Source organism: Puma concolor, chromosome C2 (assembly GCF_028749965.1).
Source record: "Puma concolor isolate L17-30 chromosome C2, mPumCon1.1.hap2, whole genome shotgun sequence".
In the NCBI taxonomy this organism is placed as follows: domain Eukaryota; kingdom Metazoa; phylum Chordata; class Mammalia; order Carnivora; family Felidae; genus Puma; species Puma concolor.
The window spans coordinates 18,256,744-18,284,478 of record NC_141675.1 but is presented as its reverse complement, the minus strand read 5'-3'; the positions used below and the strand labels follow the sequence as shown (position 1 = coordinate 18,284,478).

General features: G+C 43.1%; 1 protein-coding gene across 12 annotated transcripts in view; it reads right to left on the bottom strand.

The window, feature by feature from the left end:
• THRB (thyroid hormone receptor beta) overlaps nt 1-27,735 on the bottom strand; it is a 391,687-nt gene that overhangs the window by 92,902 nt on the left and 271,050 nt on the right. For 10 of the 12 annotated variants that reach the window (XM_086676252.1, XM_086676251.1, XM_086676258.1 and 7 more), the window contains one exon: nt 17,007-17,070. The exons of the other annotated variants lie outside the window; for them this stretch is intronic. In XM_086676252.1, coding sequence (XP_086532378.1) covers nt 17,007-17,028 — 22 coding nt within the window. In that variant the 5' untranslated portion in view covers nt 17,029-17,070. The remainder of the gene's footprint in view (nt 1-17,006; nt 17,071-27,735) is intronic. 12 annotated transcript variants of the gene reach the window in all.

The window sequence follows — 27,735 nt, the reverse complement described above, 5'->3', positions numbered from 1 at the left end:
AACAACCGTGCCGGAGAACGCTGATGCTTGGGAACTTGAAAGGCATGATTTTGGGGGGGGAAAGTCACAGTTTGAGATACAAACATCTCCAGCTTTATGAAAGTCTGGCTTCTTGTGATACTTTCTGACCAAATAATAACCAAAAGGAGAGAAAATAATGTTCTGTAGGCAATTATCCTGTTTGGCATCTGTCTAGAGGGGACAGCTTCTCGAAGAGACAACAGTTCTACCAAAATGGCAGTGTCACAGCACTCCACAACCTACACATGGGATGTTCTCTTGGGTATTCTCACTGTTACATTTAAGACACTGTGGCTGGCACATTAAGTGGCAGGTGTCACAAAATGATTCAAACTTGCTACCTCAAGCAAAATGGGCACTTTACTTCCTGCCTTAATTCTAGAAATAAGTTTGCCTGGGAAGATGGGCACAGTGGGGAAGAGGAAGAAGTTGCCGAAGTGAGGAAGCTGTTCTGGAACAAAAATCCCACGTGCTTTGCACACGACCGTTGTCTGAGGGTTATTAGGTGGATCCATATACGGACTCAGAGAGAGCCGGAAGTTACCGCGAGTGCTTAGAGGCTGCCCCTAGGCTGGCGGTCCTCACCTGGGCTTTTTGCTTCCCTGAGGACAGTGGTCAATGTCTGGAGACCCTTTCAGCAGTCACAACTTGGAGTGTGCACACTGCCAGCATCTCGTGGATATAGGCCAGGGATGCCGCTCCAGTTTTTACAATCCCAGGATAGCCTTCCGCAGCAAGAATTATCCACCTCTAACGTCGACAGTGCTGAGGCCATGAAACCATGCCTGCAAAACTGCAAAGTGAGTGCGTGTTCTTGATAGCCTCTGATTCAGGGTGCTCTTACACTGGCCCTGCCGTTGTCTCCTCCCCACCAATCCGTTCACTGACTCCAGGAGGAGGAAAAGTCTGATTGAATTAATACACGCTAAGGTATGACTGACTGATAGCATTAGCAGGAACACCTGTGTTTTTGTTTTTTTGTGGGTGTCAATTTTTGAGAGCACAGGAATGGAGCCCGGAGGGTGGGGCAGAGGGAGACACAGACTCTGAAGCAGGCTCTAGGCTCTGAGCGCTTAGCACACAGCCTGACGTGGGGCTCGAACTCACGAAGCATGAGCTCATGACCTGAGCCGAAGTCAGATGCTTAACTGACAGAACCACCCAGGCACCCTGAAACGCCTGTGTTTTAAGTGGCACGAATTTAATCTAAATGTACCTCCAATCTGCGAAATTTTTAGCGAGGGTGCCTTAATAACATGGACACTTATTTTTAGTGGATGTGGAAGATGGTGAAATTTATAAAGCGCCGCTCACCTTCTAAAGTCATACACACATAAGCAAACGTGTGATGCGATGCCACTGGAATATAGTCATGAATACTTTATTACAAGCAACTATTTGCACTTAGTATTGATCACCTTTCCAGCAAGGGAAGAAACACTAGAAGAAACTTGCTGTGCCCCCAAACAAACCTTATTTACTTTCTCTTCACGGCTAATATTGACCTGTGGGTTTTGATATGATAGAACCCATTTTTGTTAGGTATTTGAAATGTCCCTGCTCCCATAAATCCCAGGCTGTCTTCTCTCTGGGCTGCTGTGGATCTATATTTGGAGGGCATGCTGCATAAGCTTGTATTTAAAGCTAGTGAAGCAGACGCAACATGAGTAAGATAATTAGCAGTAGGGATGAGCTTCAGAGTCCCTTCTTATTGGAAGGCTTAGAAATGGAAGGTTTTACTTTTCTTTATGCCAGTGTATGAGTGTATCACTTTATGCCAAAGTGATCCTACCTTGGCAAACTGGGGTGACTCCATGAATTGCTTTACTCTGTTCTCCTGAACATCAGCCAGGGCCATGTATGGTAGGTTGGTGTGCAGCAATTTGCTGAGTTCCAGGCAAATTAACTGGCTCACCTGGTCTTTATCCAGTGGGCTCAGAGCAGCAAAATTCAGAGAATAGTTGGGGCTCAAAGGGACCTTGGAGCTCACACCAGCCCAAAAACCTCTGGACAGTTACAACAAAACCATGCCTGACTGCTGCCCTTCCCCCTCCAAAGTGTGCATGTGATGTGGGCAGCGCTGAGACAGCCTGGGGCGAAACTGGGTGAAGGCAGATGGCCCTCATCCAAATGAAGCAACCTCCTTGTTTCTAGGACTAGCAGGCCCTGTCTTCCATAGCTCTAACCCGGACTCAGGATTAGGGCAGCTGTTGATTATTTAGGATGACATCATACCGGCTGATGCATTTAGGTGGCTCCTTGTGTCAAGATAACTGGTTGACTGTGTCAACCAGTGCACCCCTAGGGACTGGCAAACGATAGTATTCTATAGGGCGGGGGCAACTCTGGCAACGTGATGTGATGTGCACAAAGTGGGTGGGGGACAGTGGTGAGAAGCTTTAAGAGTGCCAAACAGACCAGACCCGTAGATGGCAAGAGTTCCTGAGAGAGAAGTGGGGGGGAGGAGGGGGGTGATGGTGGTGAAGAGAGAGAGTTTCGGATGAAGTATGGTAAAATTATCACCGGCCCTGGGCCAACCTGTCCCAGGCCCAGGAGCTCCATACTCTGGCCAATTCAACTCCTGTCCTTTTGGCTGGTGCATGTGGAGATCAAAGGCGTTTCTTCAATGAATCTGTGGCACACGGAAAATTCCTGTGAAGGGTTGGGGCCTGATAGGGTCAGGAAGCACAGTGTATTCTTCAACTTGGAAATACTGAATCTTAAAGCAGGTCTCTAGTAATTCAACTTGCTCCAGACTGTTAGTTTGCAAGGAGAGGGAATCTACCATGGCTATAACTGCCCCTGCCTGGAAACAATTAGGCTCATCCCAAGCCTGGTCAATATTTCCTGGGTTCCTTTAAGGCCAGGGATTGCATAAGAACCATGCGCAAAAGGATCTTTAGGAAATCCTCGTCTGGAAAGTAGGGAACAAGGCAGTTGGATATATTCTAGAGGCAGGCCAGCAGCAAAAGGATGCTAGAATATTTAGGAATAGATTTTCAGTCGTGTCTTGTTCCTTAAACTGTCCATTCATTTAAAATATCCCTTCAGGATGTTTCTGGATCGCTGCTGGAAAGGACTGGGGGACCCATTTCTGACTCCCACCTATGATTCTTCTTGGACTGTGGAAAGGGCTGTTCAAGAGCGCTGGATGGCATTTGGTTATGGGATGTATCCGATCCATCCTCTAATGTGTTTGAAGCAAGATAATAGGACAGTTGCATCCCCCCTAAGCCTTCCTGGCAGGAGTGGTGTATTTGGCTTGGAGATAGTGACTGGTAATAGATAGTGGAGATAGCTACTGGTGGTGGTGACGGTATCTGTCATTTATTACTTGAGGCTCACGATGTTTCAGTCCTGCTAAGCATGTGACATGATTTCTTTTTGACCCTTAACACTAATCTTGAGATAAATAATCCTCTCCATTTCACAGATGAAGAAACTGAGTATTGAGAAAGGGAAAACAACTTGCCCTGGGTCACAGCGGAAGAGGCAAAGGCACACTGGATCCTAGGTGGATTTGCCCACAGGCCTGTGCGCTTGACCCCTCTGTTGCGTTTTAATGGGTCAGCCATACACATATGGTTTGGGGCAAGATGGTGTATACTTTCCTGGGTTAGAGACCTATTGTCCTCATTATTTGCCTGCTCCCCCCATCCTATTCTGCACTTAAAGAGATAAAAGCAAATAGAAGCAAAACAAGAACTGAGAGACCAGGAGTCCAGGAGGGCCAGAGGGGGAGGCTTCCCCCCCCTCTGGTTGGGTGTCTGGAGAGAGCCTCAGCAAGAAGACGAAGCCCTTGGCCATGACTGTGTGCAGATACTGTCCTCTTCCTTCTCTTGGGGGGCCTTGCACACTCTTCTTGACCTGTCAGCCAGAGGGAGGGGCCGCTATAGCCTTACCACTATGTGCCCTCAGGGACCTGGTCACCTCCCCAGAAGACCCTCCTTCTCTGGCTTGTAAAAGATGCTTTGCAACATATAGGCCACCAGCCTTTGAAGAGGGCTCTCTGTTTGAGGAAACCTGTTGAAACTGAACAAATATTTGTAGCCCAAATCCTATTTTAAGCCCTTGCTTTGTAACATGCTTCCTAGAACTCTCACCCTGTCAATTCACTTCCAAACGACAGGAACAAGTGACACACTTTCCACTTGACCTCTCCACCTCTCAGATGCATTATTATTCATTAATGTATTCTATCTGGAACTTTGAGGGATAAACCTGTCTTCATAGCTTAGATGCACAGGGCCAAAAACAAATCATAACAAATTTGCAGAGTGTGCTGAGGAGGGTCCGAAGCCAGATCACTTCACGTTCATGGAGTGCCTGCTGGGGACAATGACTGTGCACATACTATTTATTGATCTAGACTCAGTGCTCTCCCCTTAATCGCTGCTGTTTCCTTAGAGTATACCCACAAGACTTGTCACACAGGGGGCTCTCAATAGATGTTTGTTGACCGATTTAACTAGGTTATTGCTACAACTCCAGGATCCTTTCTGCCGTCTTTTTAAGCAACTTGCTCAAATTCACCAGGTCAATAACTGGAAAACTGGGGATTTGAACCCAAGGACACATGAATCCAAAGTCTATGTTCTTCTCACTATATCATCATGCAAACTCCAAAAGCATCTAGAAGTGGTGGTCAAAATAGATCATCCTAGCCCTGTCTGGAGATGCTGATATTACCTGGGAAAGGTTTAGAGGACTGTACCAGACATCTTTAAACAAAAAGATGACTTCAGTGGTGCCTGGGTGGCTCAGTCAGTTAAGGGTCCAACTTCAGCTCCGGTCATGATCCCACGGTTCATGGGTTCAAGCCTTGGGTTGGGCTCTCTGCTGACAGCTTAGAGCCTGGAGCTGCTTCAGGTTCTGTGTCTCTTTCCCCCCCTCCCCCCCTCTCTGTCTCTCCCCTGCTTGTGCTCTCTTTCTCTCTCTCTCGCTCTCTCTCTCTCAAAAATATTAACAAAAATGACTTCAATATAAAAATCCAGTCTTACCTGACCTCACCTACTTCCATAATATTTTCATGCATTTGTATAGCCCTTTGTGGCACAGACTCATCATTGAAATCTGTGTGCTCTCTACTTCCTGGGCACATGCTAGGCTGCGTTCCTCAGCCTCCCTTCTAGTCACACGTGGCCATGTGACGGAGTTCAAGCCAGTGGAGTGAATAAGAACATTGGGCACCACTTCCAGGCCTGGCCTGGCCCGGCCCATAAAGCAAGTCCATATATCCTTTCATTTTCTTTTCTCCCTCTCCTGTTGAATAGAGAAAATTATGAAGTCCTAGAAGTGAATGGGCATGTGAGAAGGAAGGAGCCTGGGCCCTCAAATGACCGTGGGGAATGTTATGCATCCACCAACAATGTGGCACTGGATTTAACATGAATCAGATATAAAATTTTGTTGTATGAAGTCACTGAGATTTTGGGGTTCTCCTTGTGGTAGTAGAGAGCAATCATTTTACACTTCATAGGATTCCAAATCGTTTTTTTAATCTTCTCCTAAAACTTTTACAAATGCAATCAAAGGAAGCTCAAAGGAGGAGAGGGGTGAAGAATCATTTATGAGAAGATCTGAGACACCTGCACGGTACATTGCTGCATGGCTGTAAGCACATTACTTTGAGTTCATGGGCTTTGTTTCCCCACCTGTAATTTCAGGAGGTTGGAACAGATGGTCTGTAAGATTCCTTCTAGTTCTAAACCTCTGTAAGTCTTTTGAGTTGTTAAAAAATTGGTATTGATGTGTTCAGAAACTGATCTCTTGACTGTGATTTTCTCCAAGGTAAGAACTATTTCTTATGTTTCTATGTCTGGAGTCTAATATCTTAGATGCTGTAATGTTAAATTTAATTAGAATTTTCTATTGAAAACTCAGACTTTGCTAATGTTCTGATTTATGGCAATGATTTCTTGATCTAATTTGGAGCACAGTATCAAATGATTGAAATTCTCATGAATATTTTCATTATGCATTACTGAGTATGGTAGGCTATTTCATATTCATTTACATAGACTTAATCTTTGAAGAATGATTTTATAATACTGAAAGACTTTTTTGATTAAAGTTAGTTCCAGCAGTAATTGGTATTCTGATGGCTTCATTTATAGTTCTATTTAGCTAAATAATATAGGAGTATAATTCCTACTTAGAGTTGAGAAAATTGGAGTGCAGAATATTCACTTAACTTGAGGTCCACAAAAGTAGTATTGGCAAAGTATGAACAATTTCTAAAGTTCAGAAAGGCCCAAGGGAGATGATACAATATGAAACAGCCTATGCTACTGTCATGAAAAATTTTATGCCTTCTGGTTTTTCACAATTTTTTTTTTTGTATCTGTGTAGTGTGGGATCATTATTCATTTTATTCTCCTCAACAATATTCTATTACATACATTTTGATTATTAAAAACACGCAATGAATTCTATTTAATAAATGCTGTTTGGCAGGTAAAATATTTGGAAGCCTAGGGTTCAAGGGAGATATGTGTGGGGAAGTCACAAGAGGGTCTTGGCAGAAAAGCGGGAACCACAATTTGACACTATAAATGTGGAAAGAAATATAATGATGGGAAACCCATCTTCGTTTGCTCTTTCTTTGTATTGGCAGCTGCAAGGGTATGTGTCTCCCCCTCTTGTTTTCTGCTGTCACTTCCTCCTTATGTGCTTATGTTCTACATCCTGGGGAACGCGAAGCATGCAGGAAGATACCGTATTTGTATGGCCCCTTGGTCTTGGGTGGCATAGGAACCTATGCCTATTAAGACAATGAAGTAATAATAGCAGCAAGTGTTTTAAGATGCTTATTTTATCAAGGATTATAGAAAGGAAGAGCTTGTATTAAAAACTATGTACTTCCTTTTGTGTGAATTGTTTGCTTCAAATGTTATGTTTAGATTATTGCTTCATTAAAAATGTCTTTCCATTAAATAAGGAATGACAGAGGCATTTCTTGTCTCTCCTGTTTTAAAAAAAGAAAGGCCTGTTGTACAGAGAAGTCTTTCAGGAAATCCTAAATAGGATGCTGAATTTGAATGAGACACTAAAGAGAAAACATGAATTATGGGAGTGAGCTAAACAAAGTGATAACACGTAAGCTTACCTGAAAAACAAAAAAACTGAAAACATTTGTTTACATCTGTTTTTTCCCCCCATTGTAGTTCAGTTAATTATATGGGCCATTTTTCACAATTAACATTAGTGATGCCTATTATGTACCTGGTTCTCCCTCAGAATGTCTATGTTGTGTCCCAATGTGCCACACCCTGTGTTAAATGATTTCTATCAATCTAATACCCTCACCACAATCTTTTGAGAAAAGTTCAGTATTTTCAGCATGGGGATTTTTTTAAGCTCTCCCAGTGAGCAGTCCAGACTGAGCACCATAACCCATAGATACTGCTCACCAGAAAGCTACGTTCTTCTGAGGGCCCACATGGAAGTCCTTTAATTTTCTTTAAACAACCACCACCACCACCACCACCACCACCACCCTCCCAGGAAGAAACTCCTTTCTTAACCGAATGCACCTTACAACTTTTAAACGACCCACTAAAGAAGAATGTCCAGTAAAGTTCCATTTTTCTTTTTTTATGAAAAATGCTGCCCTAGGAGTGCACTCCTGAAGGACATTGTGATCATTTAAACTGGAGAGGTTGCTACCCTAATGGGCTTTTTAGATAAATGCCAATGATGGCACCCACCAGCCAAATGCATGGTTGCAGGGACGTGGGTCTGTTGTTCATGGGCGACAGTAACGGAGCACACCCAGGTAGCCATTGGGAGTAAAGCATCTTTAACTACATTTCTGTTTGTCATCGCGGCCAGGTTAGGCCTAGATTCACTGGTGACATCTTCTGTGTGTGTGTGTGTGTGTGTGTGTATGCATTTATTTATTAAAAATGTTTGTTTTTGAGAGAGAGAGAATCTGAAGCAGGCTCCAGGCTCTGAGCTGTCAGCGCTGAGCCCAACATGGGGCCGACCCCATGAGCCATGAGATCATGACCTGAGGTGAAGTCAGACACTCAACCGACTGTGCCACCCGAGTGCCCCTTAACCGGTGATATTTTAGATGTCTTTTGTAGGTACTCAGATGAAGTGTTAGAATGAATGTTAGAAAATAAACATTTCCCAAAACATTTCCAATATGGAAGATGAAAACCCTCTAGATCAGTGGTTCTTAAACTTGTGTGTATCAGAATCATTTGGAGAGCTCATAGAGAATCCAGAAGCTCAGGTACATGCTGTTAGGTTGGATGGTAGTATAGAGCTTGTTTGGCCTTTTTTTTTCTTTTTTAAGCCAAAATTTCCAGTGATTTGGATACCTCATCACCAAGTTGAGAGACAACTGCTCTTTTCTCAACACTAGATGCACATCAGAATCACTTGAGGAGTTAAAGCAAACAAAAAACCCCAAAAACCAAGAAAAACCCCAAAAACAAAAAACAAAAAAAACAAAACAAAACCACTTGCCCAAGTAGAGTGGTTAAAAAAAAAAAAAAAAAGCTCCATCCTAGACCAAGCCAATTGGAATCTTCCAGAGTGGGTCACCGACACCGATATTTTTAAATAGTTCCCTAGTTTGACTGTACTGGGCAGCCTGGGCTGAGAATCTGTGTCCACCTTATGGCTTTCAGAATGGGTTGTACTATGGAATCACCTAGACAGTTTTACAAGAATGCTGAGTCTTGGGTCTACCTATAGATTCTGATTTAACTGGTCTGGGGTGACATGGGCATAATCAAGATTTTAAAAGCTCCCAGGATAGAGGCACCTGGGTGGCTCAGTCGGTTAAGTGGCTGACTTTGGCTCAGGTCATGATCTCAGTTTGTGGGTTTAAGCCCTGCATTGGGCTCTGTGCTGACAGCTCAGAGCCTGGAGTCTGCATTGGATTCTGTGTCTCCCTCTCTCTCTACCCTGCCCTGCTCACGTGCTCTCTCAAAAAATAAACATTAAAAAAAGGATAAAGGCTTCTGGGTGGCTCAGTTGGCTGAGCATCTGACTCTTGACTTCAGCTCAAGTCCTGATCCCCAGGGTCATGGGATTGATCCCTGTGCTGGGTGTGGAGCTTAAGAGTCTCTCTCCCTCTCCCCCTCCCTCTCCCCAACTTCTGTGCCTGTGCACATGTGCATGTGCACATGTGCTCTCTAAACAAAACAAAACAAAAATTAAAAACCTCACAAGATGATTCTAATGTACTGGCAAGTTTGAGCAGGTGAAGGCTAGGTCATCCATCAAAGAGGGGGTTCTGCTTTAATCAGTTGAGGAAAGACTGCTCACCTTACCTCCCTTGGCGGTGAGCATGAGGAAGACTAACAAAAAAAAATGAGATCTATCACTACTTAAAGTCACTTAGCCCACAAACCATGAGATCACGACCTGAGCTGAAATCCAGAGTCAGACCCTTAACCAACTGAGCCCTTCAGGCGTCCCCAAAAGAAAACTCTTGACTCACTGCAAACAAAATAACATCACATATTCATTAGGGACTCAATTTTTGTTCGGAAAAGTTATTTTTCAATTCTTTTGAAGGGTCTTGCATCTGCCAATGTGCCACTGTGCCGGACCTTCGGTGGCATTTGGGGGAATAGAGAGGAGGATAGTCCCAACACAGCAGAACCCTGCTAGGTTACGTTTGTTATTTGTTATTACGTTGTTTGTTAGCAGGAGCCAAGTAAAGATGTGCGGGGTGATTCTTGGTTATGGCAACCTTGAAGGAGGTAGAGATGTGCTTATCAGACTGATGACGGCTTGATTGGGGTGGTTGAAGAAACGATGATGATGGTGATGCTGAGAATGGGCACAGAGTGGGGAGCAGGGACAGTGGGGCTGGGGGTTAGGGCAGACCTCTAGAAAAAGCCAAAGAGTGTAAAGGAATTCTTCTTGAAAGAATACAGGGGTTAGTGATAAATTTTTTTCTTTGTCTTGTACTTCCATCATTCATTCTCTGTAAAGCCCTGTCCCTTTGACATTTCAACTTCTTGATCACTTGGCTGCAGCTCAAACTTGGAAGGTGAAGTTGTTCTAGAATTTTGGGGAACATTTTTCACTAATCTGGCTGGATTTGGTGAGATTTCATTAATCTACTCTCTTTCAGAAAGTTCCACACTTTTCAGTAGGAAATCTATCTTCCAGGAGAAGTTCAGGATGTTAAAGAGGTGAGAGATGGGAGGACAGAGGCCATCAGATCACAACAGGGCCAGGTTTTCTTTAGCTAGGATGTGTGGCAAGGTCCGGCCCCCTTTACCCATTTGTATTGTGCAAAAGGTCACTGTGCATTCTGTTTACTGAGAAAAAAGTATTTGCTTTTGTGTCAAAGGGTGATGTGTTATTTGCACAGGAATTTGCGCTCCCTTTTTGTGGTTTTCTTGACTTCTCCCTTGTTCTGGTGGAAACGGGAGAAAATCTTGAATTGAGGTTCTGGGTTCCTTTCTTCCCCAGACAGGACACTATGGAGTGACTCGCTTCTACCAATTTGTGTGTGATGGGGGTTGGGGGGGGGTATAAAATTATATGCATTTTCGGCTTTCCCCTCTCCTGCCTTCTAAGGTGAGTTCCTTAGAAAGGAAGATCTATTTATTCTGTGAGTGGGGCCTTAAAAGGGGACGTAAGTGGGAGAGGGGAGAGAAGGGACCCACAACCTTCAGAGGAAAAGAGCAGGTGGAGTTATGGGCTGGGGAGGAGGGAGGAGAAGAGGGAAGAGAATCCTGACTGACCTGGGGGAGGGGAAGCAGTGTGTTTAGAGCCATCACACCAGGATTTTTGGCCTTAGCGGGGAGAGTGAGAAGAGGACAAGACATTTCAGCAGTTACCATTAGTAGTGATCGGTGGGAGAGCTGTCTGTGGAGGAGTTGAAAGATTTTCTGTGTGATGTGGGTACAGCAGCCTCCCTTCTGCCCTCAAGGCATTTCAGAGAAGACTGATGTTTCCTTTCTAGCCTTTCAGTGAGATTTTTGTTTCTTGTAGAAGTGACACCAAGCCGAGGAGGGAGCAAAACGGCCCCCATTGTTTCATGTGGTTAAATGCCCAAGAAATAAAACCAAAGGTCCTTTTTGTAATTGGCTCCACCAACGGGAGAGCTAGCTATTTGGGCGAGTTGGTATTTTTCCTTCTCCAGAACTATTTGTGGCAACGTTTGTCATGTGCATAGCTGGCTCCATGAAATCCCAGGCCATGTTTTATTTTTGGCCACCACCAGGGAAACAGGAACTTGGAAGAATGTGAAAGAAGCCTCTAGATGCTCTTTCGGAAGAATTATTCCAGGAGTGCATAAATCAATATAACCTCTCCCAGCTCCTGTAGCAACATGGGGAAGGATGCAGAGCATCGTGTCTGGCTTCTATGGTTGTGCCCTTTGCAGGGGTAACCAGTACAAAGACTTGGGGTTTGGCAGGCCTGGCTTGGGGAAGAAGGGACAGAAGGGCCTCCAGCACTGGCAGGCTCTCCCTCCCTGCCATCAAAGGCTCTGGTACTTTGGGTGGATGGTTGGTGCATAAAGGATAAATAAGAGAGGGTGTTTGTTGAGAAAATTCTCAACTGTGACCAGTCATCCTTGTCTCCTTAACGAGAACTACATGTTGAAATAGTAATGCTAACTCATTGCAAAGAACTCCTTGAGCGGTGTGTCCCTCAGTCCTCACCAGAAGACATTTCTAAGCTTGACAAAATCAAGCTTAGATGGCATAAATCACAAAATGACACCTCAATAGAGCTCACTGTGTAGAACCTAAAAACTTGTAAACGTGATGGCATGGTATTTGTTGACGTATGCAACTTATTTGTAAATGGTTCAAGATAAAAATTACATAAAGACATAGCAACAGGGACAGAGAGACATAGAGAGTGGGGAAAAGAATTAAGCAAATGTGATAAAGTGTTGACATTTGAGGACTCTGAATCGAGGGTAGCTAGGGCTTCTTGGAACCAATCTTGCAGACTTTTCTGTTAGTATGGAATTATTTCAAAAGAAGAAAAAGAAATTAAAAACGGTCAAATATTGCCAAAATGAAAAGAGACCTATACTAAAATTGGAAAATAAGATAAAAACAGAGGAAGGCAACCCATAAGAGACTCTTAAATACAGAGACCAAACTGTGAGGGTTGCTGGAGGGGAGGGGATGGGGGGGATGGGCTAGATGGGTGATGGGCATTAAGGAGGGCAATTATTGGGATGGGCACTGGATGTTCTATGTAAGCGATGAATCACTAAATTCTCTTGAAACCAATGCCACACCGTGTATTAACCAACTTGAGTTTAAATCCGTTTTTAAAAAGAATAAAGCAAAATTGGAAAATGATTATAACATCAATCATTGACAATGAAGTATTTTCTTAATGTGTGAATCATAAGAAAAAGATAAATGACACAACAGGAAAGTTAAATGAGCAGGTAAGTTATAAAAGTCTTTTAAGTGGTCAGTGTGTGTAGCCAAATTATCAGTAAGAAAAATATAAAGTTTTAAAAAGCTGTGATAAAATTTTGTCTAATACTCTAAAATTAATTACCAAAACTCCAAACTTGGAGGATTTATGATTAAATGGGTGCTGTACTGCTGATCGGAATCTCACTCCGTCTAATAATCTGGTGACAATTTGGCAACAGAAAAGGTTTTTAAAGATATTCAGTCCCTTTAACTTAGCATTTCCTTTTGTTTCCTTGAGATTAAACTCTACTATTAGAGCTGTGAAGGCATATACAGCACAGTTGGTTCTAACATTACTTAAGTCAAATTATATTGAAAGTCTAGGGGCATTTGGGTGACTTGGTCATTAAGCATCTGACTCTGGATTTCGGCCCAGGTCACGGTGTCGCACAGTTCCTGACATCGAGCCTGGTGTGAGGCTCTGCACTGATGGTGTGGAGCATGCTTGGAATTCTCGCTCTCCTTCTCTCTGCTCCTCCCCTGCTTGTGCACGTGCTGTTTCTCTCAAAATAGACCTTTTTGTTTTTTAAAAGTATAACATCAGGGGCCGTATCAGTGAATGATTACTAAGAAACCATGACCAAAATCCTATTTCAGAAGAGTATTGACAGAGGGATATGTCAACAGTAACACTGTTAACATTATCTTTGGATAGTGTCCTAATTTTGCTGTCAACAACCTCCTGATTCCGTGATGGTGGTCTACTTGGGCTGTGGGGCATAAACACAATGGTGATTCTCTTTCTAAAGGAATGAAACAGTTATAAGGACCATTTGAAAAGCCTAAGGAACACGTGGAGAGCCACCCCTGGAAAATGCCATGGGCTCACAATAAATTACTGAGTTTTGCCAGCTTAAATGTTTGGTTTGACTCTGAAAAACCTGTTAAGTAGGATGGTCTTAAAACACAGAAAACACCTGCTCTGGGGATCCCTTTTCCTTCCAACCATCCATGTACCCATGCTCTACTTCATGAAAATGTGATTTATAAATGTTTACATGTGAAGTACAACCTAATTGTAAATGTAGAAGGAGAATTAGAGATGAACTAGTCTCCTTTTCTCATTTAATAAGGAATTAAAGATCTAGGGACATGAGGTGACATGCTTGGTTACTATCCTTAATACATAATAAACTTCTATAAACCTCGAGAAAAACGTAAAATCCACAATGAGCAAGTGGACCATAAATATGAAGTGAGTCACGGATGAAGAAATACAAGTGGCCAAGAAGCATGTAAAAAAAAAGGTCAACCTGAGCAGTAATGAGAAATGTAAATTGAGCAAAATGAAGAATTACATAGGTTTTTTTTTTTTTTTAAACAAATGACCCCATCCCCAAACATGCAAACAATCTGAAGATCATAGAGTGGAACATTGGAGCAACAACTGAGAGCTGTCCTATCCTTGCTAACATCCCTCCCCTCGTGCCTGGGATACACTCAAGAGTAATAGTTTGAGAAAGAAAAAGAAAAGGGCAAACATCACAAGGATGTTTCTTTTTGACCAAGGCCAAAAGCCTCTAACTTTGGTATTTGAACTTTTAGGTATTCATTCACATTTTGGAACAAACTTTGCTGTGAATCATGGTTTTATGCAAAATAGAGCTCATTATAATGCCATAAATGTTAGCGGAATTCCCCTCAGATTACTTAGGAAGCAGTGCTTAATGCCAGATTAACAAAATACCATATTAAGGCACTTTCTGACTATCTCCATTAAGAGTCAGTATCTTTCAATGAGTGATTTCATATAGTCCTAATTTCAAATTAGGTAAAGCAACCAGAAAATTTTGGCAAGACTGGTCTCCACTGTAGCTGATATTAAATAACCCTAGAAAATAAACAAATTTCCATGCAAGCTAATGCAAAAATAAATTTACTAAGCATTCTGGCTGAAAGAGATTGCATACCATCAACATGACTCTTATCTGAAAACGTTGGTCTTCTTGCTTTTAGGGAAATAAATTCAATGTTCTTATTCCTTTTCATTTAAAGAATGGTTTTATTTTCAAAGAGATTAATTGATTTCCTGTACTGCATCACAGTAATATTGCCTATAATGCTTTTCAAAGAAGAAAATAATGTATATTTGCCCTTTAAATTATGCTCCTAAAGCAAGCACTTAACTCTGATGACTTACATACAACTTTACTATGGTCTCCCACAATAAAACTCTTTAGACTTTTTAAAATAAACACATAGCCTGAGACCATAGCAAAAAAAGTGAGGGGAAAGGATACTTTTTTATTTCGTTCACAAACAAGGGAGTCTAAAGCGATAATTCTCTCAGCTGAGTCCATTAACATGCAGTAAACGTGTATGGAGTAGATTTCTTTTGCAAATAGTACTGTTAGTTTTTACACTATGAAACAAATGCCAGGAAGCAAAAACTCCCTCCTCCACTGGGAGGCACCTGGGGTTCCAGCTCAGTCTGCAAGAAAAGCATCTTGACTTCAAGATCAGCTGAAAATCTGGCTCAATCTAGAATTGTCCTGGAGTGAGCCTAGATTCATCACTCTGTCCTGGAGATGACCTGAGTTGACCTTGGGGGTTCTGTTCAACAATAAGATGGTCTGGACTCTATTCACAAGAGTTCCCAAACTACAGTCCTTGGGCCAAAGCTGGCCTGCTGCCTGTTTAGTAAATAAAGTTGTGTTGAAACATATTCTGCCTGTTTATGTATACTCCATGGCTTTTCGTGCTACAATGGCAGAACTGCGTAGTCTGCAATGCCAGAGATATTTACCATCTGGCTCTTTAAAAAAAAATGCTAGCCCTGCTCTATAGAAACCTGGGATGGATGGCCACTTCTGGACTCTATCTGGAACCAACCTCATAGCAATGGACATCCACTAAATTACCCACTTTTCTACCAAGTTTTGCCATTTTCATGTCTCAAAAGGTTACATGAGACTATCTTTGGAGTATTTTTCTAGTGGGCAAGTTATCATGGAGTATAGAGCCACTCTTGTGTCACACTTGATCTTGCACTATCCTGTATCAGAGCGGGACACTTTCCCTAGGCTTTGCAGTGTGGCTACCTGTTGCTTGATATCTACGTGTTCACACATGCCTGTGCCTGCAAAGATTTATACTTCATTCCTTCCAGTTGAAATTCCCACACATAGGTAAACACAGAGGAGATCGCTAAGGTTGATGTGTGCCAATTTTCCACCGAATGACCGAGTTTATGACACAGAACAGGTGCAATTGAAGTGGGAAAGAATTTTGCCTGGTTGGAAGTGGAATAAAAATGGAGTGGATATGTTCTGATGACTGTTAGTGAGCAAAAAAAAAAAAAAAATAGGAAAAGGTGAGATGTGGTTCTGAGGCCCTCCCTTCTTACTGGTGTGAATCATTCTGGTCTGTTCAGGCACTCCATCTTTTTGCTGCCCCAGGAGCTCCAGGGTAGGTGGGTCTAAAGGGAGGGCAGTGATGCTGAGGGAGGCAGTGTTATGGTCATTAGGAGGTCCCCAAACTTACAGAAGGCTGACTGGCAACTTTAAGTCGCCTCAGTTTCTCAGGTCTACTGGGGAATGGCTTCTTGGAGTACTTGTCCTGTATGTTTAGTTTGTCACTAGGTGAGGTGACATGAATGGACTATCAAAGGTCAAGCTGTACCCATGACTCCCAGAGGTCTAGGAGTATCTGCCCTGCTGTCGTGGTAACCACAAGAACACATGTGGGCTTGGTGCTAGGCTGGAAGGTAGACAGCAGAGATTATAAATTGGTAGCCCACGGGGTTGATTCCAGTCAGCAGACATATTTTGACTGGCCCGTGAGTCTTTGGGATTCTATTAAGTTAATTGTTAATATTTATGAGTGGCAATACTTCATTTAAAATCTGGATTTCCAGCTTCTTTTGAAAAGTTGAAGTCTTTGGGCATTCTGGGCTTCTTCCCTACTGTATGTCAGTGATCACCTAGAGTGGAAGAATGGCTTCTCTTCAGAGAACCTGAGTACTCCAGTTTTGTTTGTTGTTTTCTCTTACACCCAACCTGTTCCCACATTGGCGTCCTCTGCCTGGCCCCTGGGGCCTTTGAGTTTGCAACCCCTGCTCTGTGTGTTGCACAAAGAATTCACACTGTTGCAACCTTCTGTTTCTTGGGGGTCATTCTGTCTCCTTTGTCCCTTGCTAAGAGTTTCTACCTCATTCACCTGATGCGATCTAATCATATTCCATCCCGACTGTACTGCTAACTGGAATAAACAGCCCATTTTGGAGAAGTATGTAGAGCCATTTCTTATATTGACCTGAATGAATATAAAGAGTCAATGTGTCTCATGTGCAAGGGTTATCTTAGGATGGCTAAAACCAAGCCTTTCACTGTGAATTACCATTTCTTCACGATAGGTTTCTGCATCTCATAGTTTCTGAAGAAGAGCAAAACTCACTGGTAGGGATGTATTCCTAGGATATATCTGCATTTAGTCTTAGTTGACGGTTCGGAAAATAATGTTGTGAAGACTCTTAGGTTGGTATTCTAGAAACCCTGTATTTCTCTTCAGGTGGAACAAAAATGGAGACATGCAAAGAGAATTTTAAAAAAGAGATACCTGTCATACTGTTGGGAGTCATAGGTTAGTAATCATTCTGGACCTTTTTTTTCACTGACACCTCCTACAAAGAAAAAGACAAGAAAGAATACCCCAGGTTATAACCTGTATCTTCCGTAAGGTTTTTGTTTCAAACAATATCATGTGCATTAATTAGCTTGAGGCAATTTGTTTCTCTCAACTCACACCTAGGGAACTTGAAGCAACCGTGGACTCTGTGACATGTGTCAATTTACAAGATGTTTCATTCTTAATCTCAGGGTTCCTTCCATAAATATGTATTTAACATATTTTATTCAAGATCACGTCTATTTTTCCATCTCAAGTTTCAAGAACACTACCAGCACACTGACTTGCTGCTTTTCCCAAGAGTGGCGAAGATGTACTAGCATCTTTAGTCTAGATCTTTGCTTCTCAAAGTGAGAAGCATTAATCTCACATTTGTGCAGTGGCCTCCAATCCCTGCTTCCAGTTCTCCCTGAGACCAAGCTGTGTCCCTCCTGCCCCTTCAAGGGTTTGGTTCCTCAGTCCTTCCTGAGCAAAACCGTCCCTGTGTTTACATAAGCTGGTTCAAGTCTGGTTTCTGTCACTTGCAACCAAGAGTCTGGACTGATAACACTGACATTAAAATATAACGTTAATACAAATGTGTGAAAATAGTTTTGTGTCCTTTGTATGATCTCAAAGATGAAACTATAAAATCTCAGTCATGTTCTTGCTATACCATCACTTAAAAATATCTTTGTTTTCACAACTATATGGTCAACTAATCTTTGCAAAGCAGGAAAGAATATCCAATGGAAAAAGACAGTCACTTTAACAAGTGTTGGTGTTGGGAAAATTGGATGGCAATATGTCTAAGAATGAAACTAGACTGCTTTCTTATACCATACATAAGAATAGATTGAGAATGGTTGAAAGGCCTAAATGTGAGACCAGAAACCATCAAAATCCTAGAGGAGAATACAGGCAGCAACTTCTTTGACTTCAGCCATAGCCACTTCTTACTAGATGCATTGCAGAATGCAAGGGAAACAAAAGCAAACGTGAACTGTTGGGATTTCATCAAGATCAAAAGTTTCTGCACAGCAGAGGAAACAACAAAACTAAAAGGCAACTCATGGAATGGGAGAAGATATTTGCAAGTGACATATCTGATAAAGGGTATCCAAAATCTATATAGAATGTATCAAACTCAGCACCCAAAAAGAATGAAATCTTGCCATTTGCACTGATGTGGATGGAGGTAGAATGAATTATGCTAAGCAAAATAAATCAATCACAGAAAGACAAATACCATGATTTCACCTCCTATGTGGAACTTAAACAAAACAGATAAACATATGGGAGGAGAAAACAGAAATAAACCACAAGAGACTCTTAATGATAGAAAACAAACTGAGGGTTGATGGAGGGGAAGTGGGTGTGGGGATGGACTAGATGGGTGATGGGTAATAAGGAGGGCACTTGTGATGAACACTGAGTGTTGTATGTGAGTGATGAATCACTGAATTCTCCTGAAACCAATGTTGCACTGTATGTTAACTAAATAAAATTTAAATTAAAAAAAAAATCTTTGTTTTCAAAATTCTAATTGAATAGGCATACGAACTACAGAAAGTTGTATTGTGTGTGAAGTAGAAAGTATCTATGAACAAGAAAAAAAATCTTATTAAGGCTTTCAAAATATTGTCAGCACTAAAGTTAGTACTAATTTTCATACTTAGTACTGTTTTCCTTTAGTATTACCATTACTATACAATTGCCATTATTATAGCGTGAATAGTATGCTAGAGTTACTATTACTATAGTACTTCGGCATATGGTGATGTTTAGTGCTATTTTCCTTCAGTGACCTCTAGAGTCTTATAATGTAATTGCAGGAAAGTCTAAGAACCCTCTAGAGTAGACGGGTGTCCGGGGCCTCCTTTCCTAGCAGTCCTATGCTATAGCGTGGAGTGCCCTGTACTTGAGTGGACACACGGAAGGTCTCCGAGAGCCTGGGGCTCACCAGCTGGTCATGGGGTCAAAGGAAAAAACAAAGTCCAAAGAGCTTAAGAATAAAGAAAGCTGCGGGTTTTTTTTGTTTTTGTTTTTTTTGTTGTTGTTGTCAGGAAGGAAAACAAACTTGGTGAGGGGTGTTATGAGCAGGTGAGTGAGGAGGAAGGTCAGGTGGTGCTGTGTGGGAGAAGGCGTAGCTAATGAAGGACTGGCAAGCTGCTCTCTGTCCAGGAAAGGCTGAGTCACAGTCTGTATCATTCATTAAGCAAGTCCCACCACTCACAGGGGAGGGAAGAGTCTTCAGTTAGACTGTGAGGGTCTGTGTCCTGAGGGTCTCAAAGTTGAAGGTCCTCTCACACCAACAGAGGGGAGAATGACATTCAGTTTAGACACACCTAGGTGAGTGCTACTTGAATGAAGAACATTCCTTTTACATGAATCATTCATTTGTTCGGTTGGTCAGTCCAGAGGCCTTGATTGAGGGCCTACTCTGCTCCGGCAGTCCCCCAGGCTTTGCCCAAAGACAACACCTTGGCCTCTCCATAAGGGGCTTCTTATCCAACAGGGAGAGAATAATGCAAAAGTGGATGCGGGTTTCCCCTTAAGTGTCTCTTCAGAGCTGACTGGGACACAAAGGAAGCAGAGGTCACTTCTACCTGGGGCTATCTGGAAGGCTTAATGGAGGGGACTCTGGACCTAAAGGGTCTTGTTTTTAAGAGGTCTCGCCTTAGGTCATGATTTAATGCTTTGTTTTCATGCTTGTGCTTGAGGCACAGGGACTACTTTGAGTAACTCTTAAATTACGCAGGTTTAAGTGGGGGAGTGTTACTATCCAGCTTGAGTTTTTCTTAAATATTTATTTTTGAGAGAGAGAAAGCACACCCGCATGGGACCTGTACCTTAGATTTCCCCTCACTTAAGATTATGCTTTTATTTTTTTAGATGTTTATTTATTTTGAGGGAGGGGTGGAGGAGCATAGAGAGAGGGAGACAGAGAATCCTAAGCAGGCTCTGTGCTGATGGCACAGGGCCTGATGTGGAGCTCAAACCCATGAACCATGAGATCATGACTTGAGCCAAAACCAAGAGTCAGCTGCTTGACCGACTGAGCCACCCAGGCGCCCCTAGCCAACTTGAGTTTTTAAAGCTTCACAGCTACTGAGTCAAAGCAGACCAGTCAGAGGGCTATGGCAGATGGAGGGGAGAGATGAAGGTGGCCAGAACTAGGGGGATGGCAGCAGAGGATGAGGGACTCAAGTGACATTAAGGAAGCAGAAATAATAAGACACTGTGATGAATGTGATATGAGCAAACACTAGGGATACAAATAGGTTAAGACTAGAAGGCTCTTGGCTCTCAAGGACTTTACAATCCATTTAACAAGCTGGCTGGGAAGGTGGAGCCCACTGGCCAGAAGCAGCTAAATATATAAGTCAGATGTGTGGTGTGCCAAGAGGCAGTGTGGAAAATCACTCAGGGCCGTGCCTTTTTCTGCCCACTTATTCTCAGTCCAATGCCATGTCCCTTAGGGAAAACCTATTCTCCATGGAAGAATGGAAAAGTGGGCATTCACCTCCAAAGCACTGAAAAATACATTTATATTAAAAAAAAATACAAATGATGGGGAAATTTATTGAGTTCTCAGAAACTGGAAAGTAAAAGGAATTATGACAAACATGTAGGAGGTAGGTCTAGGGACTCTGGGAGATATTGGGCTCTATGCAACCCACCGTGAGCTCAAAGACCATCTTGGGTGCGTGGATGGAAGCATAGCCTATAGGACAAGCCAGGCCATGTTTGGACTGCTACATTTTAAGAGAGAGACTCATGTAGAATGTCCAGGTTGATGGAAACCACATCTTAAGGAACTGTTGAAGGGAACCTAGAAAAGGGAGCAGTCACATGAAGATTAGATAAAGGTCTTCGAACATCTGAGGAGCTGTCATGTGGAGTTAAGCGTGTCAGTGGACAGGATGGCTGGAGAGATGCTGTGGGGGACCTTGGGTGGAAGAAGATGCACATCTCCAAGCAGTGCACCTACTCCAGACCTTGGGCTGCATTTTGTTCTCAGGATAGATTAAGCCTCTCCTGAGAAGACCAGGGTCTTTATCCTGCAAGAAAGCAGGTGCCAGGTGTGTGATATGGTTCCGGGGACATGTTAAAGCCCTGCTCCATGCTTCCCCTTAAAATTCTTCTCTAATGCTTTATGCCTTTACCTCAGTGGATCTCAACTGTTTCGGGGCAGGGGGGCGGTCCAGTCTCCTCAAAGAATATAATGGAAGTTACAGGCCTCTCCCCTTGAAAGATGGGTAGAAGGGGATTCACAGACCCGCCCCCCCCCACAATAAATCTGTGGGTGCCACATTAAGCTTTGGCTGCAGGCTCTGGTCACTGTTAAAATGCAAAAGCTCATGGAAAAAAAACACAAATTGATAAATACAATCTATTGAATAAAATGAAAAAGGGATGTGCAAGCTATTTTTGGTCAGTGGCAAAAAAGAACAGGACCTACAAGCAGTAGATCCCTTTGTGGGTAGAAGGAAGGTAAGTTTTGGAGAAGCAAGGCTGGAGGCTAAAGAAGAATCCTCCAATGCAAGGTCTGGGGCCACTCTAGTTAAGCCATCAGCCACCATTGCAACTCTGGATCATTTGAGATGAATTATGCATGTTGTCTGCCCCTAGGGGGCTTAGGTGATGAACAACTTGTACCTTCTGGGCAGAAGAATTGACTGGAGGGATAAGAGATCTCTTTGGAGGCACTGAGGAGAGTGTGATTAATTTTATCTGTATGAGGAGGACCCACGGTGATATTTGAGCTTGACTTTAAAAAATGAGTCAGGATATTTTCCAGCTGGAGAATAAAAAACAGTATGGCTCATGAACAACAAAAGAACAAAAGGTATAGCATCTTGTGACAGGGTACGTGACTTGGGATGGGGGAAGAAAGAACATGGCCAAGAATGAAGCTGAAAATGTAGTTTGGGGCCACATGGTGAAGGGTCTTGAAAGGTTTGCTGTGGACTTCAGACTTTACCCTACGGGAAATAGGAAGCTAGGGAAGGTCTTTAAGAAGAGGACCCACCCAATTTGAGAAAGATAACTCTGCTGCAGTGTGGAGGACGAATCCTCAGGAGGCTAACCCCTTTGGTGGCACCTCTTTGTGCGGGATCATTGCTATTTTCCTGTCTTAGTGTTCAAGCTAGAGTAGGGTCAGAGAGAACACCCCTACTTCGATCTTGTAAAACTCCAGTGCATTTCCCCAGATCGCACACCTCTTTGTCCTCTTGTGTTTCCTTTCCCCTACTAGAAACTACAACATTGAAGGGACAACTGTAAAAATCGCCCCTTGAAAAATCTTTCCATATGGACCCAGTGAGTCATTGCTTATATAGCCTGTACATAAATTAACATGAAATGCCATATCCCCCTCATGTTTTTACATCAAGGGTACCAGAGTATCATGCATCCTGATGCATCAGAACCGTACGATACACAGGGCTTCTGTGCTAACACTTGAATAGGTACTTCATGGGCAGCCCGAGGAAGCCATGAGTGCACTGGGGGGTGGGCTGGGGTGGGTTGGGGCTAACCTTCATAAGCAAATCTCTTGATTCAGTTTAAAAGATCAGATGTCCAAGTGTTAGGTTGCCATAGGCTCTTAAGCTGAGACCATTAACATCAAGAAGGCTCTCAAAGGAGGACAGACCCACCCTCTCACCTGGCATCGAACCGACATTGATAATCTACTCTTCCTAAATAAAAGGGTTTTAGAGGTCATGGCAATAAGAGCGGAGGGCAATGCTTGGGGATGTGCCTTAAAGTTGTGTTTACATAGCAAGAAGCTGTTTTGACTAAGTTTAGTTGGTATTGTGGGGCATTGTGCACTGCTGGAGTTTATGGGATGGAGCTAGGGGTTCTGTGTGCACTTTGGCCTTCCCACTGCTCTGTCTCTGGCATCTGGAAACACATCCGGGTGAGGGCAAATGGCTGCCCTTGAAAGTGGGCCGCACCCGGTGCAAGGAGGGCAGTGAGGGTGTGGATCTCCATCAGGTGCCTTGTACCCCCCACTTCGAACATCCTCTCTCTCCTGGAGTTTCCCCTTCTGTCTCCTTCCCCTCATGGGCAAGGGCCCATTTCCATCAAAACTTGGACGCTGACATTTGGGAAACATTTTTAAGAACAACTTCAAGACCAGGTATAGAGGAAGGACTCCAGGACCTGGCATCATTCTAGATGGTTCAGAGTCTCAACTCAGTAGGCCATCTCACATAGGTGCCTCACCTCTCTGAGTCTCATTTGTAAAATGCTGTCACAATTCCTACCCTTCAGGGTTATGATGAGGACCGAGGGGATTTGAAAATGCTTTGTAGATTTAAAAGTAAGACATCAGCATAAGGTATTGGTAGGCTTTGTCATTATTGTAGTCACCGTTCTTATGGTCTTCTCATCTCCTGGCCAGGCCCAGTCATCTCTAAGACGTGGGAAATTGGACCTATTATCTGGCATTTACTTTGAGATACTGTGAGGTGGTAAAAAGACTCATAATAACACAGAAGTCCACCTCCCTAGACCCCATCATCACCAAGATAAAATGGAGGTGAAATTTCTCCTCTCTCCTACCTGCCATTCTCCTCTTTCCAGACTTAATTTTAGTTTTGGGGATTTTTTTTTTCCCTCTCAAGGTTACCTTTCACATACATTTAAATTCGTTATGGAGAACAATGAAGGTCGGGTACCCAGGTGAATTTGTCCCTAGTTCTATAACTTCCTAACTGTCTTGAGGTCTTTGCATTTTAATAGTAAATCTTAGTATCCAATGAAGTGAATATATAATGGTCAAATTTATGATTATAGTAATAAAAACTCAAATAGAAGAGAACAGAGGCAAGGTGTATTCAAATCATACCATGCTGTCATCCACTTTTTCCACTTGGTAAAGCTAACCCTACTGGGCAGTGTTATGTTAAAAAAAAAAAAAAATACAAAAGCAGTGGGAGGAAATAATTTAAAAAGCCAGCACTGTTAGACCGGGAATGGGGCTAGTTAAAGAGGAACACAAGGCTGTGATAAAGATGTGGAAAAACAGTAGAAGCTCACCCTTGTGGTCTAGCCCAGATATTCGTCTGAGTGGATCACCTCTAGGTGCAGAAGGCAGGGTCAGATTCCTCTGCTGGATATGGTGGGCAACTAGGGCTCCACACAGGAGACATCAGCAAATGACTATTGAATGGCTAAAGCTATAATTTCCGCTTGAGACTTTCAGCAGTAGCCCTGTTTTGCCTTTGGGGAGTGAGACAATACAACCAGGATCTGTGACTGAGCTTGATTTGCTGTGGCTGATTTTGTTGTTGTCTTGGTAAAATAATTAGCCTTTGTTTCCACCCCACCGACCCCTTTTCATTCAAATCCAGTAATCGTTGTGAGGCTCATTTCTGCTCTTCCTTTTAACCTGTGTCCTTGCCAAATCCTTGCCCCTTCTCTTCCTCTTCTCTCTTTCTCCTTCTCTCTCAAAGTCACCATGCATGGAAAGCATGTGGGCCCTGCCACTTACCCACAGAATGACACAGGGGATGTTCAAAGTCAAGAGTCAATGTTCTCAGTGTGGGGACAAGGTCATCCACCTCACAATGGAATGTGACACATGGTAATCTTCCATCCTTGTGGCTAGGTTCTGGGGCCACAGCCTGAGTAAAATCCTGTTTCTGCTTTGAGGACTGGGTGGGCAGTGATAGGAGTGGGGTTCTTGGGGTCAGACTGGGCTTTAAAACAAACAGAAAAGCCCCCTGTGAATCTCAAACCATCTGCTGTATTTACTTTATTGTCCCCCTGAATGGAACTTGGAACAATTTGTAACCACATAACGTAGTGATAGAAAAGTCACCAAGAAGAAACCCGCCAGTAAAAGTTTTAGGAGAATCAACCTGACTGGCTGCTATGGTTACAGAGCACTTTCCTCTAAGCTACCTTTCTCTGCAGGCAGACCATCCTCTCCGAACGCTTCTAAGAATGGAAGCTAGTCTCTTAGGAGGAGGCAGACGGGTGGTTTGAGGAAACGTCTGACACAGCAGGAGAAACAACTTCAACAGAGACACTGTTGGCCAAAGCAAGCCGTTAAAACTGCCTCTACTGACACCTGGTGGAGAGTGGGGTCGCTTCCCTGTGCCAAGGAAAATAAAGTACGTGTGCACGCCTGTGTGTGTGTTGAGGGGGCTGGAAACAAACTCCTCACAGCAGGGGGATTAAATAACTCCTGAGGAATGAGGGTACCATGCAGAACCGCCAGATGCTCGAATATGTAATTGTGGTTAGGTGACTCACTGAGACACATGCATGAAAAACAACAAACGAGAATGTGAAAATAAAACATTAGGACTGAAGCAAACGATATTATTGATTTCTTAAAAGTGTTTGATGATGAATAAGACAACAACATCAAACAAGAACCCACTTCCTCTCCCCCCCCCCCACGTTGGATAGCTTTTGACACAGGGAGCATCTACACCCCAGGGAGACGGCATTACACAGACAGAGCTCACGCTCTGTCTCTGGAGTCTGCAGTGAGCTCTCTGCATGTGTTTAACACCCAGGGAAAAAGAACCATCTTCTAGGGCTGCCTGGGTGGCTCAGTCGATCGAGCATCTGTCCCACTCTTTATTTCAGCTCAGGTCGTGATTCCAGGGTGTGGGATCGAGCCCTGTGTTGGGCTCAGCGCTGAGCATGGAACCTGCCTAAGATATTCATTCTCTCTCTCTCTCTCTCTCTCTCTCTCTCTCTCTCTCTCAAATAAATAAGAAAGAAGAACCATCTTCCCTAAGGGGGTATTATGAAGATGAATTTGCCTGTAGAATTCTTTGAAGATGAGAACAAAATTCTCCTAACAAATACCATTATAAACTGTTCACTACTTTTTAAAAAACATTTTTAATGTTTATTTTTGAGAAAGAGTGAGTGTGTGTGTGGGGGGGGGGGGCAGAGAAAGAGAGAGGGACACACAGAATCTGAAGCAGGCTCCGGGCTCCAAGCTGTCTGCACGGAGCCCGACGTGGGGCTTGATACCTGTGAGGTCATGACTTGAGCTGAAGTCCAACCCTTAAGCGACTGGGTCACCCAGGGACCCCTGTTTCCTACTTCTTAAATTGCCAAATGGAGAGGGAGGGGGACGACATTACCAAGTTCCTACAGAAATATACTTCATAAACTTATATTGTCTTCATTCTCCCCTTTGTTGGGTTCTTCTTGTTTGATACGACTTCATGAAGGTCTTTTTGGGTAACTTTATTGGTAAAGTCGATGGTTTCTTGTGAGGTGTCATGCACATAGTATGTAGGACACACACGGCTGGATTTTGTCTTTAACAATCCATTTTAAAGGGGATTTTCAGGAATGCACAAGAGCGATTATTAGTTCAAATCTGTAAGAACTAATCCATGATACTCAAGTCCTAAAGGAAGGGCTGGGGCACTGAATGAGAATTTAGGTTGGTATTTCAAAAAAAAAACTACAGAAACCCTAGTTAAGGATTGAATTAAAATGGGCAGATCTAGGTAGGAAGGTAAGAACGAAAAGCCCCGGAGAGATTCCAAGTAGTTATACTTTTCTTACGTTTTTTATTCCCTGATATTTAAGTTACGTTTAGAAGGCATATCTCCTTAAATGTGCTGGCTCAAATGTATGATTCTGACCAGAAAGGGTATAGTCTGAATACACCTCCTCCTGGAGTCAGTGACTCTAGGACATAGATTCCAACTTTCTCAGTTCGTGGCACCTTCAGTGTTTTGGTAATTTTTTTCATCATGACCCCAGGTCAAAACATAGAAAGTTTTATTGTATTTATAAGTAATTAGGTCCAACCTAATTAGTACTATTTGCATGGTTGTGGCTGTGTTTCCCTTGAAAATTCAAGATCTCCCGTTGTGTAGGACCATAGGTCTGTCCTAGCACTCCCAGGATGGGAACCCTGGTGGTAACAGTTTCAGGAATCAGTGAAAAGTTCAAGGCTGTGGTTTATACGATCCCTTTTTACCCCTCACTCTTTGTGAGACCATGGCCAGGTAATTTGACCTTTCATTTTAATGCTGCTAAGCAGGTCACTCTGGCTTACTATCGTGGAGTAGAGAAGAGAATGAGACCTAGGGTGAAGCCTTTGCAGGATTTAAGCCAGAGCAGGGAATAAATAAGATCTGACCAACAATAGTGTTTCCTGAGCCCCTGTCATAGGGGAGGTTATGATGAGGGGAGGTCACTCTAAAAAGCGAAAGAACACAGCCCTTGTATCATTTAAGAAGGGCAATGAAATAAGTCACATTTTCACTGGGAATTAGAGGGATGCCAAAGGTAGCTGAGAAGCTGGCCAGGTCCTAAGTCCTTAGGTGAAAATCTGACAGATGGGCATGAAATGTTAAACACGTTGGAACAGTTGTCTGCGTATCTCAATAGATCTATAGATGGCAGGTTGCCTGTTTTTCCATCCTGTTCTGTTTCTGAGTTACACGTGTCGGTGAAGCTACATACGAACTAAACTAGTGGTTCTCAGACTTTGGGGAGCACCTGGAGGGCTTCTTAAAATGGATCGCTGGGCTCCACCCCCAAAATTTCTGACGTAGCCAGTCTTGGGTGTGGGTCTGAGGGTCTGCATTTCTAACAAGTTCCCAGGTGATCTGACTATACTATCCAGGGATCACACGTTGGGTGCCACCAGCCTACACCATTTGGGAACATGTGAGAGAAA